Source organism: Lontra canadensis, unplaced genomic scaffold (assembly GCF_010015895.1).
Source record: "Lontra canadensis isolate GAN:19392208 unplaced genomic scaffold, GSC_riverotter_1.0 scaffold23, whole genome shotgun sequence".
Taxonomy (NCBI): Eukaryota; Metazoa; Chordata; class Mammalia; order Carnivora; family Mustelidae; genus Lontra; species Lontra canadensis.
In genome coordinates, this window is record NW_022631017.1 from 16024197 (window position 1) to 16042515 (window position 18319).

An 18319-nucleotide genomic window follows, 5' to 3' on the forward strand; every position below is an offset into this window, starting at 1 on the left:
TTACTCCTACAGTAATGAGCCTCAAGACATTCACTCCAGCATTTTTCTCTTCAGTATGTTTTCCTTTCTTTACTGCATCATTTCCACTCACATAAAAACATGCTTCCACTCTCCATCTTAAAAAAGTCTTTGACCCCACGCCTCCTCTAGCTACCACCCATATTCTCTTTCCCTGTTCAGCAATGCTCCTAGAAGGATCGGTCTCCAGTCTTTCCTCTCAGCATCAATTAACCCTGCTCCAAACAAACTTCACTACTCCATCAAAACTGTTCTCATCAAAGCCACCAAATCCAGAGATAAATTCTTGTGATCTTTAAAACTATGTTCTCACAGTTTAAAATTATTCATGTCTCCATGAGGACTATGGACTCTGTGAGTAGTAGTGCTGTTAAGTGCTGTTATTTTTCCTATCTTGGATAGTAAAAATATTACACGTGCAACCCTCAAAACATGTCTGTTAAATGAACAACCAAAGAAATTTCTTTAACATGCCATAATTTAATAATCATAGATTAAGTTAGAATTCTATTAAAGTTAGATTAATTTCTGAGATTTACTTTACCTTCACAGATTCCTTAGATGCCTATGCATTATGAGGAGGCATAACTACAGAGATGAAATTCTGAGCAGGCATAATTACAGAGATGAAATTCTGAAAATAGGTATTCAAAGATTTATATACGAGTGCTCACATTTTCCCTTTTGTTTATACTGTTTTCACATTTGTTTACACTGTTACCATAAAATATAGTTTCTCATAATGAATCCTGTAAAATGTATGAGGTACCCATTCATAAAATAGAAATAAAGTCTGTCCTAAGGACTTATACTTTAAATAATTAAAACAAAACTGAAAGTCAAGGCAGGGTTGTGTTTATTTCTATTCTAAATAGTATTCTTAGAATAATAGGTACAAAAATAATTTACAATTCTAGCTACATAAATGACCATATTTTACATTTTATTTCACCAAATCGCTAGGTCATTGTTCATAAGACATTTATTTAACAAATGAACACAAACGCCTTCTGGCTTCAGCTGAATTCACTTTTCCAAAATGTAACTGTTATTATCTAGATCTTACTTCAGTTTTCAATCAAAATCACCAATGAATATTATAAAACTAAGATAGTTCCTTCTCCATCTATTTTTCCAATTACCATGTAAGAGCTTTTAAAAAGGAAATAAAGCTGCAATTTCTTAGTATCAATAACAGTAACTCAGGAACAGAATGGGAAGAAATGAAACCATAAACATGTATTACAGCTTTCCAAAATTAAGTTTGAAAGTAGACAAAAGCTTGGTATTTTGAGTAACCTAGGACTCTCTTACTTAACTCTATCAACCAGAGCTAAAGGGAGCAATATGTCAAATTAACTTGCTCAATTTTCTTTTCTCAACTTTTTCAATGCCCTTTACGAACACCATTACTGAGCAGCTACTGTTAGCATTAACAGCATAAAACCCAATTTTGGAAGGTTGATATTACAATAGCCTAAATATCACACAGCTGAAAACTGTATGGTGCCAGTTGTGTCATGATACTGAAAGGAAAAATGAGTTTGTGGATGAGCTATTTTTGGTTTTAGAAAAAAAGGCTTCAAAATGGTTTTATTGGTTGATTTATATTTAAATATAAGTAATGCATACAAAATAATTACCATCCATAAGTTAAAAAAATTTGTTAAAATTGCTAACTGAAAAATATTTTTGTGTATTATTTTTCATATATTAAATGTGACAGTTATAAGAAAACAGACTTTAGCAAATTGTATTTATCTCACTGGAGCAAAGCCTTCTATTTAAATAAAACATTGTGTTACTCACTTAAAATAATTTAGAAGTTATTCTCCTTAATGTTTTTAAGTTCAGTACAAATAAAATTTATCACTAAGAAAAATGCATAACAAATGAAAAGTCAAATGCTTATCAGTATGAAATAACCAATCTATCTTCTAAATGAACCATGTAGAGCCTACATTTCACATGAAAAATTATAATTTGATATAGGTATCAAAAACAATTCCTAGAAAAACAATTATGTCTAAGAACAATAGTTTTCTTAGCATTTGCTATGATAAATATAATTCATTTCCTCCACATGTAAAATTAGAAATTGTGGCTTTGTCTATTTTCCTTTATAGGTGCAGACAAAACATGAAGAAAATAAATGTCTTCCTTGTTCGTATGGACTCTCTCTCTGGCTAGTCAAACAATTATTTATAATGTTGATGCTTCTTTCAAAACTCATTTAGAAAAAAATATTTTAATCTTCTGGTAAAGAAAGAGATGTCAGTTGGGACCAGCTCTTAAACATAAAGAACTATAAGTAAATTAGATCTGATTCTAAAACAGCCTCAGAAAACAACGAACTTAACAAAAATGAATTTACTTCATGTCACAAATTGAGCTAATTCCTAATCAAATATATATTATTATATTGAAAGAGTCCCAGTATTGATTCACAATATGGGTATTCACAAAGCATATGTTGTTTAGACACAGAAGACAATCAAGTCCCCCTGTTTTCTTTACAAATAAATAAAACATGACATTAAACTATGCACTCCACCATCTATGTGCTCTGCACTCTAATGTTCCGCATGTCTCTCAGCACTACTGTTCGGTAGTTTTGTTCCAAAATCTCCATGTATTCAAAGTAATCACTCACTCGAAAACCATGCAGTGCTTCCTCCTGTCAAAAAATACAAAGAGAAATTAATTTGCTTGCGTAAAGAAACACAATTCTAAGTTGATGAATTTTTAAATAGTTGACTTTTTCAGCTATAGATGGGGGCTTTATGTTGCTAGTAAATGTGTAATTGTTTTTTATGTAGTAGGCTATGTATGTATGTGAGCAAAAAATCATGTACCTATGAAACAAGCTTGTCTGTTTGTAAAACCAAATACGTTTTACAGCTAACAAAAAATAAGAAATTCTTACTTAATGAAATCTTCCTACTATTTTGGATAAAGTTTCAATTATAGAATGATTGTTCACATTTTTAATGAATAAAGACCTTAAAGCTTATCAAAGGATACTATAATGTTCAAGAAATATCTGTTCTACAGCTCTGAAGGTTCATAAAACCTTCAATAGTCTATAACTCATAATGTTGGTACTGTGCATGTCTATGCTAATTCTGAATTTAATGGTTAATGTCCCAAATGAGGCACTCAAGAATAAAAGAGTAGGAATACTCACTTAAAATCTTGGAGACTTTAAGGGAATTGTACAGCTATTTCTTTTACCATTTCTAAATACAAGCTATGAAGTACCTACCCTCCAAAAATTCTAAAGAAAAATCATATCTAATCCAACGTAGTATTATGGTCAGAGTTTTGGAGGTTATTTTAAAAGTTGGACAATTCATGCCTTTCTAGAGATTACAGTTTAGAGATAAAAGTACTAACAAAAAACAAAAGCAGTTCAAAAAGAACAAAAGATAATATACTATCCTACCAGATAATTGTGTTTGAGGTGATCAGTTTATAGATGAGATACATGAATGTATAATGACTAGGAAAACACTACACACAATTCTCAGTAAGGATGAATGTTTGTAAAAGCCTTCCTCAAACGTTACGGCTCACTTATTTAAGCAATAGTTCTCAGCTTGCAAATGACTTGGGAGAACTTATACTTATTTTGCCATATATCACCTGAAATATGGATAACCTGGAGCAATAGTTGGTACATCAAAAAAAAAAAAATTACTGATCTACAAGTTTGATGTTATAGCCGAAAAAACTAAATGATGTTAAGTTGTATGTGTAACATTATAACACTGGCTAGAGCTAACTCCTCCCAACATAAAAATTTGAACTTTTGGTGCCTGGGTGGCTCAGTGGGTTGAGCCGCTGCCTTCGACTCGGGTCATGATCTCAGGGTCCTGGGATCAATTCCCGACTCTGGCTCTCTGCTCAGTGGGGAGCCTGCTTCCCTCTCACTCTCTCTGCCTGCCTCTCTGCCTACTTGGGATCTCTCTCTGTCAATTAGATAAATAAAATCTTTAAAAAAAAACTGAACTTTACCCTTAATTTAAAAAAATAATTGTTATCTATTCCTTTATTTCTTCATTAACTCATTCATTCTTGATTATAAACTGAAGACACGAAGGTTAATTTGGCAGGTCCCTGTCCTAAAACATTAACAGCTGAGGTATATATTGTGTCTCCAGTTTTATGTATAAGCAACTCAATCAAAGGGAAGATGTTCATCTTATGAATAGCAGAAATACTGGGTCTTTGTAAATTTCTCTCTTATCAAAAAATATTTCACTTTGCTTTTGGGGAAAAACAGGATTGAAGACAATTCTTACTGCTCAAGAATTCACTTCAAACAGTTACTGTAGTAGGTCAGGAACTATTTATGAATTTAACCATTCTTTTCATTCAAATTATGTGTGATTTGGTACTGATCAACTCCTCATTAAAACTTTAATGAGGAGTCTCTATGTCAGTGGAGAGAAATTATAGTAATGTGTTATTCTAACAGATAAAAACCCAATGTTAGAAAACTTGCTTTAGTGCATACACATGATTTTTAAAAGAATGCTTATTGTTCATTAACTGAATCACAATAGGAGATGACACCATTTGAATAATAGCTCTAATAATTCTTTTCTGGGCAAAAACATGCAAAATCTATTGAACATCTTTTAATTACTGTTCCACTTATGGAGAACCATTGTTATCACTTGTCTTACATATATTTTTCCTTAAAATATTTTTTGAATTATGGCTTTAATTTTTGGACATTAATTTCAAGTTAAAGAGAAAATACCCTGATAACTATTCTGAAGAGACATCCATAATGCAAACCGGTGCAGCCACTCTGGAAACAGTATGCAGTTTCCTCAAAAAGGTAAAAATAGAACTACCCTACAATCCAGCAACTGCACTACTAGGTACTTCCCCAAAGGACACAAAAATACTGATTTGAATGGACACATGCATCCTAATATTTACAGTAGCATTATCAACAATAGCCAAATAATGGATAAAGCCCAAACATATATCAACTGATGAATGGATAAAGAAGATATGGTACGTGCATGCGCGCGCACACACACACACACACACACACACACACACATGCTGGAATATTACTCAGCCATCAAAAAGAATAAAATCTTGCCATTTACAGTGATGTGGATGGAGCTAGAGAGTATTATGCCAAACAAAATAAGTGAAAGATAGATACCATATGATTTCATTCATATGTGGAATTTAAGAAATGATGCAAAACAGATGAACATAGGGGAAAAAAAGGGAGGCAAACCATAAAGTAGATGCTTAACTATAGAGAACAAACTGAGTGTTGCTGGAGGAGGAGGATGGGGGATGGATTAAATGGGTGATGGGTATTATGAAGGGCCTTTTGATAAGCACTGGGTATTGTATCTTAGTAATGAATCACTGAATTCTACTCCTGAAACTAATATTATACAATATGTTATCTAACTGGAATTTAAATAAAAACTTGAAACAAATAAAAATGGCCAAATAAGTCTATAAAGGTCATTATTTCATAAGAGAAAAACATTCATTTTTAAAATAATGTTTTTAAATGATGCAGTTCATTATTTAAATTTTATAATTTATAACTGTGAATAAAATCTTCAGAATCTCTAATTCTACTTTTTATCTTCAGAGTGGTGTATTTTTCATTTTATCCTAAATGTTCTCTAATGACTTTAGTGGATAACTTTACTTTGTAATTATAACCATTTAGACTGCCAGCTTATCATTCAATTTATAGAAGACAATTTCTTCAGAATACTGCTTTATCATTTTGTTTATAGATCTCAGTGTATTGGACTCTGTATAAAAATATGAATTCACTTTTTTTTTTTTTTTCAGTAATCTCTACCTCCAATGTGGGGCTTGATTTTATGACCCCAACATTAAGAGTTGCATGCTGTCCTGAGCTAGCCAGGCACACATGAATTCCCTTATTCTTTAAGTAGGCAAACATGTAATTATATAAAGCAATACTATCCCTTTTTATATAAACAATGGACTATATTTTCTAATATGTTACTTCTGAAGTGGTTTATATCTTGGTTAGAAGTTCATTTTGAGCATACTGCATTTTCTTTTTTATATCTTAATAGCTTTTCAACCAGTAATTGGCTCTCTTCATTAATGCTAGGTTTCAAATGTTGAAATCATCAAAAAGCATTAAAAAATTACTATTCTAGGGTGTCTGGGTGGCTCAGTTGGTTAAGCATATGCCTTTGGCTCAGATCATGATCCTAGCGTCCTGGGTTTGAGTCCTGCATCAGGCTCCCTGATCAGTGGGGAGTCTGCTTCTTCCTTTCCCTCTGCCTCTCCCTCTGCTTGTGCTCTCTTTCACTTGCTTGCTCTCTCAAATAAATAAAATCTTTTAAAAAATGGTGAGCCTGGTGGGTATTATGGAGGGCACGTATTGCATGGAGCACTGGTGTGATGCATAAACAATGAATTTTGGAACACCGAAAAAAATAAAATAAAATTCAAAAATTAACAAAATGAAAAATAAAAATTACTATTCTAAACCACAATATTTCATGTGCATTCAATATTACATGATGTGGCATATACACAGCTTGCCTCTCTCCTTTGTATACAGAACCCAGTTTCAAATATGTATCCACTGATTTTTCTTTTACTATTGAGAACATTTAACTAGAAGGTCCACTGAATTTAAGGTTTTTAAAAAGGTAACCAGACTAGTTAGCGAGAGTCAACCTGATATACTAGAAGGAGTACAATATTTGGATTCATAGCAAAAATGGTCCAAACTCCCTTGTACTAGTTACTAGATGTATGAACCTGAACCTGAGGAAGTTTACCGACACTCTAAGCCTCAATTTCTCCTGTGCAAATGCAGACAATAATGGCATAAAGTTGTACTGTCTAGACTCCTTTTCCTGGACTATAAAACCTTATATGATCTGGCCCTGACTCCTCTCTTACTGTACTATCTCATCTTGTTCTGCCACAGTGGTCATCTCAACACTTTCTAAGTGGGTCAACCTCATTCTTACCTCTAAGAATTCTGCATTTGCCTTTCTTTCTATTTAGAAGAATTTTTCCCAGAAGTCCTTGCTTTGCTTTTTCCTTTGCTTCATTCAGATCTCTGCTTACTCTCTCAGAGTAGCCTTTGCTGGACTCTATACAGCATCTCTGACTTAGTATGACTCTCTTAAGATGTTTGATTTCCTTATGATAAGATCTATCAATACCTGAAGCATTATGTTTTTTTTTTTAAGATTTTATTTATTTATTTGACAGACAGAGATCTCAAGTAGGTGAAGAGGCAGGCAGAGAGAGAGCGAGAGAAGGGGAAGCAGGCTTCCCACTGGGCAGAGAGCCCGATGCAGGGCTCGATCCCAGGACCCTGGGATCATGACCCGAGCGGAAGGCAGAGGCTTTAACCCACTAAGCCACCCAGGCGCCCCTGAAGCATTATGTATTTATTCAAATACTTGTCTACCACTAGAATGAAGGTCAGTGTGGGTAGAGACACAGCCTGTCTTATAACACAGCTGTGCCTGAGACACAGCTGTTGTATAATAGTCGAGTAAGTCAATGAGTGAATTAATAATACCCATAAATCCCTTTGCCCAGTGCTTGGCATTCAATAAGCACTCAAGGTGTTAATGGTTTCATAGGAAAAACATCTTTATTTACTGATGGTCTCTAAAATGGCTGTTAGATTTTCTTGATCATGCTACAAATCTATAATGTTCAACATCGAAGATTACTGACTCGTCTGTTTTTCCACCCCTTGCCAAAAACATAAGGGAACATTTCACTTAAAATATTGTATTACTGTCTTTTCTTGCAATGTCTCAGGAACGTGCCCCTTACAGAAATCAAACTATACCTATGCTTTCAAACATTACTTGTATCAGTTAAAGTTTCCAAAAATAATTTCTAGCAAAAATGTTTTTTATTTTATTTTTTTCTAAATATTTTATTTATTTATTTGACAGAGAGAAAGAGAGATCACAAGTAGGCAGAGAGGCAGGCAGAGAGAGAGGGGGAAGCAGGTTCCCTGCTGAGCAGAGAGCCTGATGCGGGACTTGATCCCAGGACCCTGAGATCATGACCTGAGCCAAAGGCAGAGGCTTAATCCACTGAGCCTCTAAAAAAAAAAAAAATTTTTAGAGCTACTGCAAGTCTTGTAAATCTGGAATATGAATCAAAGATAATGCCTTTTGGGGTGAAAAATTATACAAAGTACAAAAAGACTGGGTGTGCTAACATTACATGCCTTAGTTTTATGACTTCAGGATCAAGTTTAAGCATGTTTGCTATATTATTTCCCAAATTTAATTATTAATGCATTTGAAAGATTATTTCAAAAAAAGACATAAGAGTTCTTTATAAAGTCTGAAGAAAAGTCACTTTGAATGGGTTAAATGGGAACAATGAGTTGACACTTATTAATAATCACCTGGAAACATATAAAAGTTTAGGACAAAAGGGGCAGAACTTAATATACCGAGGTAACTTAAAGGATTTACATGGATATCAAATCTCACATAAGAAGCATCAAATTATATAGTAAGAGTCACATGAAAGAAGGAGTTTTGTGAAATTGGCTCTGCTCTTTACCTTTGCTAGAGATGATTTTTTGTGTAGGACCTTCTTTCTTGGTCAAAATGGTAGAAAAACAACCAATCTGTGAGTAATGTTTTTTCTAGTATGTTTCTCCTGGGGTGCTTGGTATAATCAGAAATCCCAGAGCTCAACAGCCCCAAAACTATTAAATCCCTGGTGTTGGCATTCTGGATTCAAGTTTCAAAAGTAACATTTTTACATAGTCAAAGGTTTCAAGCAATTTGAGATTTTATACTAAAACCTGGCAACTCAGGCCTGTCACGAAAATTGTTTGGGTAGGTCTGGGGAGGAGTCCAGATATGTCAGTTTTAATAAGCACACTAAGGATTAGGGAAGTTTATAGAGTGTGCGTAGCTCTGGACAGAGTATGAGGTTCATAAGTATTTAGGAAAGAGTAGGTGATTCTTAAAAGATTTTAACTCATATAACCTCACACTGATCAGAATGGCTAGAATTAACAACTCAGGAAACAACAGATGTTGGCAAGGATGCGAAGAGGGAACCCTCTCACACCATTGGTGGGAATGCAAACTCGTACACCTACTCTGGAAAATTGTATGGAGCTTCCTCAAAGAGGTAAAAATAGAACTATCCCATGAACCAGCAATTACATTACTGGGTATTTATACAAAGAACACAAACATAATGATTCGAAAGGGCACATGCACCCCAATGTTTCTAACAGCAATGTCCACAATAGCCAAAATATGGAAAGAGACTAGATGGCCATCAACAGATGAATGGATAAAAAAGATGTAGTGTATACACACACACACACACATACATACATACATACATACATACAATGTAATATTACTCAGCCATCAAAAAAAATGAAATCTTGCCATTTCCAATGACATGGATGGAACTAGAGGGTATTATGCTAATCGAAGTAAGTCAGGCAGAGAAAGATAAATACTATATGATTTCATTCGTATATAGAATTTAAGAAACAAAACAGATGAATATAGGAGAAAGGAAGAAAAAAATAAAATGAAGACAGAGAGGGAGGCAAACCATAAGAGACTCTTAACTATAAGAAACAAACTGAAGACTGCAGGAGGGGAGGAGGGTGGAGGGATGGGGTAATTGGGTGATGGTTAATAAGGAGGGCACTTGATGTAATGAGTACTGGGTGTTATATGCAACTGATGAATCACTAAATTTAGCCCTGAAAGTAATAATCCAGTATATGTTAAGTAAATTCAACTTTAAATACAAAATTTAAAAATAATAAATAATTAACTTTAACTTAGCTGAGGGATACATGGGCATTATGTGATGACTAGGGAGATGATCTAATCCTTGCGGGGTAAATGAGGGAATAGGCCTTAATCAGATACAATGTAAGAGAACGATCCTGACCTAGATCTGAAGTGTATGTCAGGTATTACTATGATTTCCTAAAATATCTACAGGGCTAGAGAAGAAAAAAATGGAAGCAAAGTATATGGTCTAGTTATGGACTCAGAAAAAAGGCCTACATCCTTTGCCGTGCTTGTATACAATCTTTTTCTTCAGTTAATAACAAGAGAAGGATGGGACAGGGATGTAGATATTCAAATAACTGCTATTTTTTTAATGCACTTGCTATGTGCCAGACAGTGTTCTAAGGTAGGTATCTAAAAGGTATCATTTAATTCCTCAACAATTCCATGTAATAGGTATTATTTCACACCTAATTATACAGATGAGAAAACTAAGGCACAGAGAGGTTAAGCAAGGTGTCCAAGCTTACAGAGTGACAGAGCCAGAATTTGAATGCAGGCAAACCCAGTGATATAAGACCAGTGAAAAACACTTATTTGCAAACCACAGTTAACATAAAACCGAACATGTTTTATCTATTCCCTCAGATGATGAATTATTTTTTGTACCATGTATACTTTTGTCTTTTAAAAGCTTAGCAATTCATGTGCTATTTCTCAGACTGATCTCCATTCCTTACCCTGTCAACATGTTCTGGTAACAGCTGCAGGAACAACAACAACAAAATTCCTCTTGACAATTTACTGATTGGATTGAAATTAATTTGATTTTTTCATAATTATAAATTGATTTTGCCATAACATGCAGGATTTAGTTGAAGCATTTTAATTAATTATCTTGAGCATTCATAGCCTGATTTTCACTGGAAGGCAATCTTTTCCTAGCCTGGCATTTCAGTGACGTTTTTCCCAAGTTGAAATCAATTGAATTCACAAACTAAAACCAAGATCACTGCCAACCTATTATCATGCTAGAGAGAAATGCAATATAGCTAGTTGGCTAAAACAGTGGGTCTTCTAAAGTACTATTACACTCTTTCTAAACTGGCTTGATTGCATGAGTGAGTGAGAGTGAGTGAGTGAGTGAGTGAGAGTGGGAAGGGGGGGAGGGAGGGAGAGAGAGAGAAAGAGACAGAGACACTCCACTTAAAAAAAAGGGGGGGGCACCTAGGTGGCTCAGTAGGTTATGCCTCTGCCTTCGGCTCAGGTCATGATCCCAGAGTCCTGGGATCGAGCCCCACATTGGGGTCCCTGCTCAGTGGAAAGCCTGCTTCTCCCTATCCCTCTGCCTGCCTCTCTGCCTACTTGTGATCTCTCTCTCCATCAAATCAAATAAAATAAAATAAAATAAAAAGGAAAACCAACAAACTTTAGACTTTTAAGTTCACTGGTATATTTAAGAGTACTGTGCTTATTTTTCTAGAGCATGTTTTTCTTTCTGGTAAGTGTAATGCTCACAGATTTTCTGAACCATCATCTGTCACTGATAAAAAAAATCCAGGACCCTGAATCCAAGGACTAAGTAAGCCCTTCAACAAACCTTCAGAAGTTGTCTTAGCTCAGGACTGATCTATCAATCACCACGTGTGGGAGTAATGCACTCATTACACATAATATATAATGCTGCTCTATTATCAAATCCACTTATTTATTGTGTCTACAAAGAAAATGTGAAAAACTCAGAAAACACCTTGCTGATATCATCTTATACCCATGCCGTTCATTTAATCATTTAGTGATTTAGTCAAAAGGGGAAAAATAAAGTGTTTGGGGTTTTGGGGGGGGGCAGATTTTGTTTTTCAAGTAAACTTGGCCTGACTATTCATGTTCACCACCTGGTCTAAGAAATTCCTTATCATCTTTTTAATACACTGATCATGAAGAATTGCTCAGTGGGCTGTCAGAAACATAGGCAATGAGTCTAGACTCCTAACTGCCTAATTTAAAATCTTGAGCCTAAACCCAAATGAATACAAATGGGTTAATATTGTTTCTATACTATATGCTTCAGAAAGATTATTATCATTCTTAAAGCAATGGTTCTATCATGTCACTCTCTGTCAATAAAGGAAACTTAAACCAGGAAATTTTAAGTGCATATTTTCAATCTTCTGGAACCATCCCATTACCTGAAGTTTCTCAGGATAACTGATAATAGTTGAAAACATGTTTGTGGTTTTCAGTGTTTTGGAAACTTTCAATTGGGCCTGATTATTTGAATATATTTATAACAGTTAGATGCTTGTTATATCTATTTTTATATAATGATTCAATACCCCCCTTTTAAAAAGTTTTATTATAAAAGAAGTATGGACCCATTCTTCATAAATAAAAACAACAACAACAATAAATATGCTAAAAAGTAAAAGTCCTCTATTCTACTCCACCTCTACAGAAGCAATCATATTTAAATATGTACAGTCAGGAGATAACATGTAACCTATATAAGAATAGTATTATGGCTGTGGTTTATAGTTATATGGATAATTACTCCTTTTTTTTTTCACCCTTTGTACAAGTCTGAGATTTCTGGATTAGAAAGCATAAAACATAATTCCCCAGGTTTAATACTTAAAACTACAGTTGAATGAGAAATTTTTAAATTATATAACTATTTCTGACTTGTCTTCAAGGGAAGGAAAAATGAACATCACTTTATTAACCAAAGTTTCATGATTGGTTAAAATGTGAGTAAATGGAAAAGAGTCTATATATGTTTATAAACATGGGAAACAACAGGTCATAACAGGGCTTAATAGAGTAAAGGTGCATGTAATAATACTTAAATAAACCATACTCGAATTTATCTCACAAGAAAAATAACTGCCCACCAAAAGAGATCAGTGAACTTGAGACCTACCTGTTGGAAATAGAACAAAAAATAAAATGAAGTCCAATATCATAAAGATATTTTTCCTAATCCCTCAGATGAATACAAACAGAAGGAGTAAGAAGGTTAGTTCCAGGATAAGTACTGAAATTAATTAGTTCTTTGCCAACATGTTCTTAGTTTGGATTTAAACCAATTCAATTAAAATTTTAGTAATTTAAATAGGACTTGAGTAATGACCTTTTCCCCCTTCATTTAAAAGATCTTTAGAATTTATCAAGAAGTAGTCAACAAAGAGAAGAAACTGCAATAAGCACCAACATTAGATTTAAAGAACTTAGTAATGTTTGTTTTTAAATGTGAACAAAAATAAGTTCATCTTTCTCTTATATGTATTTGTTTATTCTATCAACAAATATTTATTAGGCACCTATTATATGCCAGGTCCTGTTAAAGGCATTAAAAACATATTAGTAAATGAGATAGACAAAAATCACTGTCCTAGTGCAACATACACATTATACTGAGGAAGACTAACAAAAATATATATTAAAAAATTTTGGCTATGACAAACGTTGTAAGAGAAACTGAAGTGGGATAAAAGGTTAGAGAATTACAGGTTAAAGGACATTATAAGTGCTTGGGAAAATTTCAGACTCTGAAATTCCTATAATTGACCACAGTAGTAATGAAAGTGTCATGTACTAAAAAGGAACCCACATTTTGTCCTCAACATAATCCCCATTTGTTTAACCATCGCTGTTCTCCAAATTACCTCTTTCAGATAACTGTTTTATTTTTCTACATAAGTTTTCCTTTTACATGTACAATCATTGTCTTGGTATATATTTTCATTAAAAATGTTCCTAAGGGGGGCCTGCATGGCTCAGTCGGTTGAGCGTCCAACTCTGGATTTTGGCGCAGGTCATGATCTTTTGAGATGGAGACCCATGTCAGGCTACTTGCTGGGCATGGAGCATGCTTAAGATTCTCTCTCTCTCCCCTGGCCCTTCACTCCCACCTTGCTCATGCTCACTCTCTCTCTCTCTCAAAAAAAAAAAAAAAAAAAAAAAAAAAAAAATCCTGAGCTAACATTCTAGGGATATATGTAAAAAGTTTGAGACCTTTTGAATTCAGTATTTATGAAATAAAAATTCTTGATAGTTTGGCAATCTTGAATAATCAGTGGCATTTATTTATAGAAAATCATGATTAAAGGGAAAAGAGCTCTGAGGGGTAAAGAATGATGATAAAATTAAAACCACAATGAGACACCACCTCACACCAGTCAGAATGGTTAAAATTAACAAGTCAGGAAATGACATGTTGGTGAGGATGTGGAGGAGAACCTTCCTACACTGTTGGTGGGAATGCAAGCTGGTGCAGCCACTCTGGAAAACAGCATGGAGGTACCCCAAAAAGTTGAAAATAGAGCTACCCCATGACCCGGCAATCACACTACTGGGTATTTACCCTCAATATACAAATGTAGTGATCCAAAGGGACACCTGCACCCCAATGTTTACAGCAGCAATGTCCACAATACCCAAACTATGAAAAGAGCCCAGATGTCCATCAACAGATGAATGGATAAAGAAGATGTGGTATAGATATACAATGGAATATTATGCAGCCATCAGAAAGTGAAATCTTGCCATTTGCAATGACATAGACGGAGCTAGAGGGTATTATGCTAAGTGAAATAAGTCGATCAGAGAAAGATAATTATATGATTTTACTGATATGTGGAATTTGAGAAACAAAGCAGAGGATCATAGGGGAAGGGAGGGAAAAATGAAACAAGACAAAACCAGAGAGGGAGACTAACCCTAAGAGACTCTTAATCTCAGGAAACAAACTGAGGGTTGCTGGAGTGGAGGGGGACAGGAGGGATAAGGTGGCTGGGTGATGTGCTATGGGGAGTGCTATGTATCGTATAAGACTGATGAACACAGACCTGTACCCCTGGGGCAAATAATACATTATATGTTAACTTAAAAAAAGCAAAAAAATGATAAAATTAATTAACAGAAATTACTTGTTGAGCTAGAGAAAATCTAGCAAAGGACAAATGCTGGTTTTGGTGTATGCATGTGTATGTGTATTTGTGGGATGGTGAGGGAAGCAGGGGGAGGGAAAAATTTGAGGGAATCTCTCAAATTCAAGGAGAGATTTTAAGTTAGGGTTGGAGTTCCATCAGGAATTACACACAGGGATGTATTTATATAACCATATTTCTTAAAGTCCAGAGCTTCAAAACTCATATTATTGTGAGATAAGAAAGCAAGTTATATATTGTTTTAAAATATTAACTTATATAATGTAATGACTTTTTAAAAAGAACATTATGATAGAATAATCTTTCATGAAAATGTTTTATAAACATAGGTGAAAGTTTAAAAAATGCAGAATATGAAGGCATAGGAAATTACATTAAATGTTTTTAAAATATTTCAAACCTCTATCTTAACATAGTAACTTGAACTTTTAGTAACTAGATAAGATATAAGGAATATATGGAGATAGATATAGATATAAAATACATCTTGTGGGACAGCACACCAGCTAACAGCTTAGCTCCTTCACACTGCAGTCCCACCACTCCCAAGTGTGTCATCTTGAGCAACGTTTTTTTTTTTTTTTTAAGATTTTATTTATTTGAAAGAGAGAGATCACAAGCAGGGGGAGGAGCAGAGGGAGAGGCGGACTCCCTGCTGAGCAGAGAGCCAGACGTGGGGCTCGATCCCAGGACCCTGGGATCATGACCCGAGCTGAAGGCAGAGGCTTTAACCTACTAAGCTACCCAGGTGCCCCTAGTACCTACTTTTTACGGTTATTTTCAGATGACTGTCGAGAAAAGTGTCTGACATATAAGCATCCCATCAAAGTTAGCAATGAACTCTTTTTTAATTTTTTTTTAAGATTTTATTTATTTATTAACTATGAACTCTTAACCACCATTTCCCTCTAAAATTACTTACTTTCAGGAAAACTTGCAGATCTTGAGTCTGAGTGTGCTGCAGAATGTCTTGCTGCAGATGTTTGAATATAGCTATACAGATATACACTTGATAATCAGGACCAAGGAAAACACAAGTAGCAATATAATGGCAGATTTCTATCCAATCCAAATAATTCCAAAAACACTGAGTTATCCATTGTAGGCAAATCTAGAAAAAAATAAGTCACTTCATTAGAAAGCTTATAAAACCATATTTTTAAAAAGCAGTGATCAGTGATTCACACAAAACCAATGAAGAGCTTGACATATGATCCAAATAGAAAGATATCCTACATACTAGGATGCTTCATCTACTTGCCTAATGCATGAGAAAACTTTCATGGCCTAGGGACTCAAGACTTAGAGGTAAACTGATGATGTTCCCACTGCTCATTTACCTATTGCTAAATACCTTCTTTATTCATACAGTCCTCCTCTTACCCACAACAGCAGTCTGCTCTCTACAGATAACAAATGCTAACAGACCATTTTAATTCAGAGATGGGAGTTTCTTCTACCCTACCTTTAATCACAGAAGTATAATTATGCAGATGACAGATTGCTAAATGTTGTATTAATGCAAATGGACTCTTGCTGAATCAGAAAATAATTTAAACCAAACAGGACTGTATAACATAAAAACTGGGAGCTAATGTAGAAAATAATTTAAAAGTGTGATTTTTACAAAAATCATTTATTTTACTTTTTGAATAACATTCAGATTGTTTAGCTTATAAAAGGAATACATGCTTATTGAAGGAAAAAATAGAAAAAGTTAAAAAAAAAACATAGTAACAATGGCACAGTGATTAACACTGCTAACATTTTGGTACATTAATGTTATGGGTGGAATTCTGTCTCTCCCCCCAAAAAGTATGTCCAAGTTCTAACCAACCCACAGTACTTGTGCTTGTAACAATATTTGGAAACAGGGTTTTTACAGAGGTGATCAAGATAAAATGAGACCACTTTGGGATAGGTTAGTCCTCTCCTAATATGACTGGTATCAGATAGGGAAAATGTGAACAGAGAAACACATACAATCAGAGAGACGATGAAAAGGCACACATAGGGAATGTCATGTGAAGACAGAGGACTGGAAAATGGCATTTACAAGCCAAACCATCTAAGGCTATTAGAACCTAGGAGAGAGGCATCAGAGAGTTCTTTCCCTAGCACCTTCAGAGGGAACAGAGTCTTGTTAAAACTTTCATTCTGGACTGCTCCAAACTGGGAGTCAGTAAATTTCTGTTGTTTTAAGCTACCCAGTTCATACTATTTTGATACTGTAGTCCTAGGAAACTAAGATAATTACTTTCCAGTATTCTAATTTTCATTTATGATTTACAAATTACCAGTGAAGAAATATTTCCTTTGTTGAATCTCTCTTATACTTTTGTTTTTGGGGTGGGGAGCAGGGAATGGGAACAGATATAATGGCTTATCTCAATTTGTCACAGATCTAAAAACAGATGCAGAAATCTTCCTTTTTTGTTCTATTATTTTATCCTTTAAAAGATATATTCTTGGATACTTTCTAAAACTCATTTTGTATAGATCTGATTCAATTTTGGGGAATACTGATTCTACCTTTAAGTAGCTTGAACATGGTGTATTAGTAGCACAGACTGGGTGACTTAAAAACAGAAATTTATCTTCTCACAGTTCTGTAGAAATCCAAGAACACAGTGTTGGCAGGGTTGGACCCCCCTCCTTGGCTTGTAGATGGCAGTCTTCTATGTTTTTACCTGGTCTTCCTCTGGATATCTGTGTCCAAATTTCTTCTTTTAAGGACAGCAGACTGGATTAGGGCCTACTCTAATGTAATCTCATTTTAACTTAATTACCCCTTCAAATATAGTCATTCTGAGGGTAGTGGGGGTAAAGGTTTCAACATACTAATTTTGGGGGTAGGGTGACACAATTCAGCCCATACCAGATGGTATTAATGAGTTTTTGTTTTTCCATGTGTTATTACTTATGTCAACCAGTAACATTATTTGCAGCTTACAGGCATATCTTCTCATCTCATTTTCCACTTGTATTTCCTATTATTGATAATGCCAACTAGATATCACCTATATTTTCTTGTTTTTTTACTGTAATTCCATTCTTAGGGGAAAATTTTTGCTTTATAAATATTATGACCCCATTCTATAATGCTCAAAATCTAGTCATAGAGCCTACGAGTTAACTCAGTACTGAAATTTTATCTATGAATGTCCAATGCTATCAACAGGTGGAGTGTATTTAATTTCCTTTTCTCCCAACTTTAGTCTTAGCACTAATAGGATTCTTCTCTCAGATCTTGACCTGAAGGGTCAAGGGTCTGCTTGGCATGCAGAGTTCATTACCAATCTTCTATTGCCCACATAATATGGCTCTACTGCACTGGGGAGAAAATATCTTCACTATTCTTACTTTGCTAGATAGGTTGAAGGAGACATTTTTTGAGAAGTAATACTTTTAATTCCCTTAATGCACTGCTGTCAGGGTTCTGTCTCTGTTCTTTGCTATAGCTAGTAAGGCCAAGCAACGTGTGCCATGCTAGGTTAATAAAAATGAGTCTCAGAATGAATTAAGGAGAAACAGAAGAAGAGTAGA

General features: G+C 34.6%; 1 protein-coding gene across 2 annotated transcripts in view; it reads right to left on the reverse strand.

The window, feature by feature from the left end:
• Nucleotides 1–940: 940 nt before the first annotated feature.
• TBC1D32 (TBC1 domain family member 32) overlaps nt 941–18319 on the reverse strand; it is a 231951-nt gene continuing 214572 nt past the window's right edge. For both annotated transcript variants that reach the window (XM_032862420.1, XM_032862421.1), the window contains exons 33-34: nt 15696–15884; nt 941–2695 (exon numbers count right to left, since the gene is read on the reverse strand). In XM_032862420.1, the coding sequence (XP_032718311.1) occupies nt 2576–2695; nt 15696–15884 (309 nt within the window). In that variant the 3' untranslated portion in view covers nt 941–2575. The remainder of the gene's footprint in view (nt 2696–15695; nt 15885–18319) is intronic.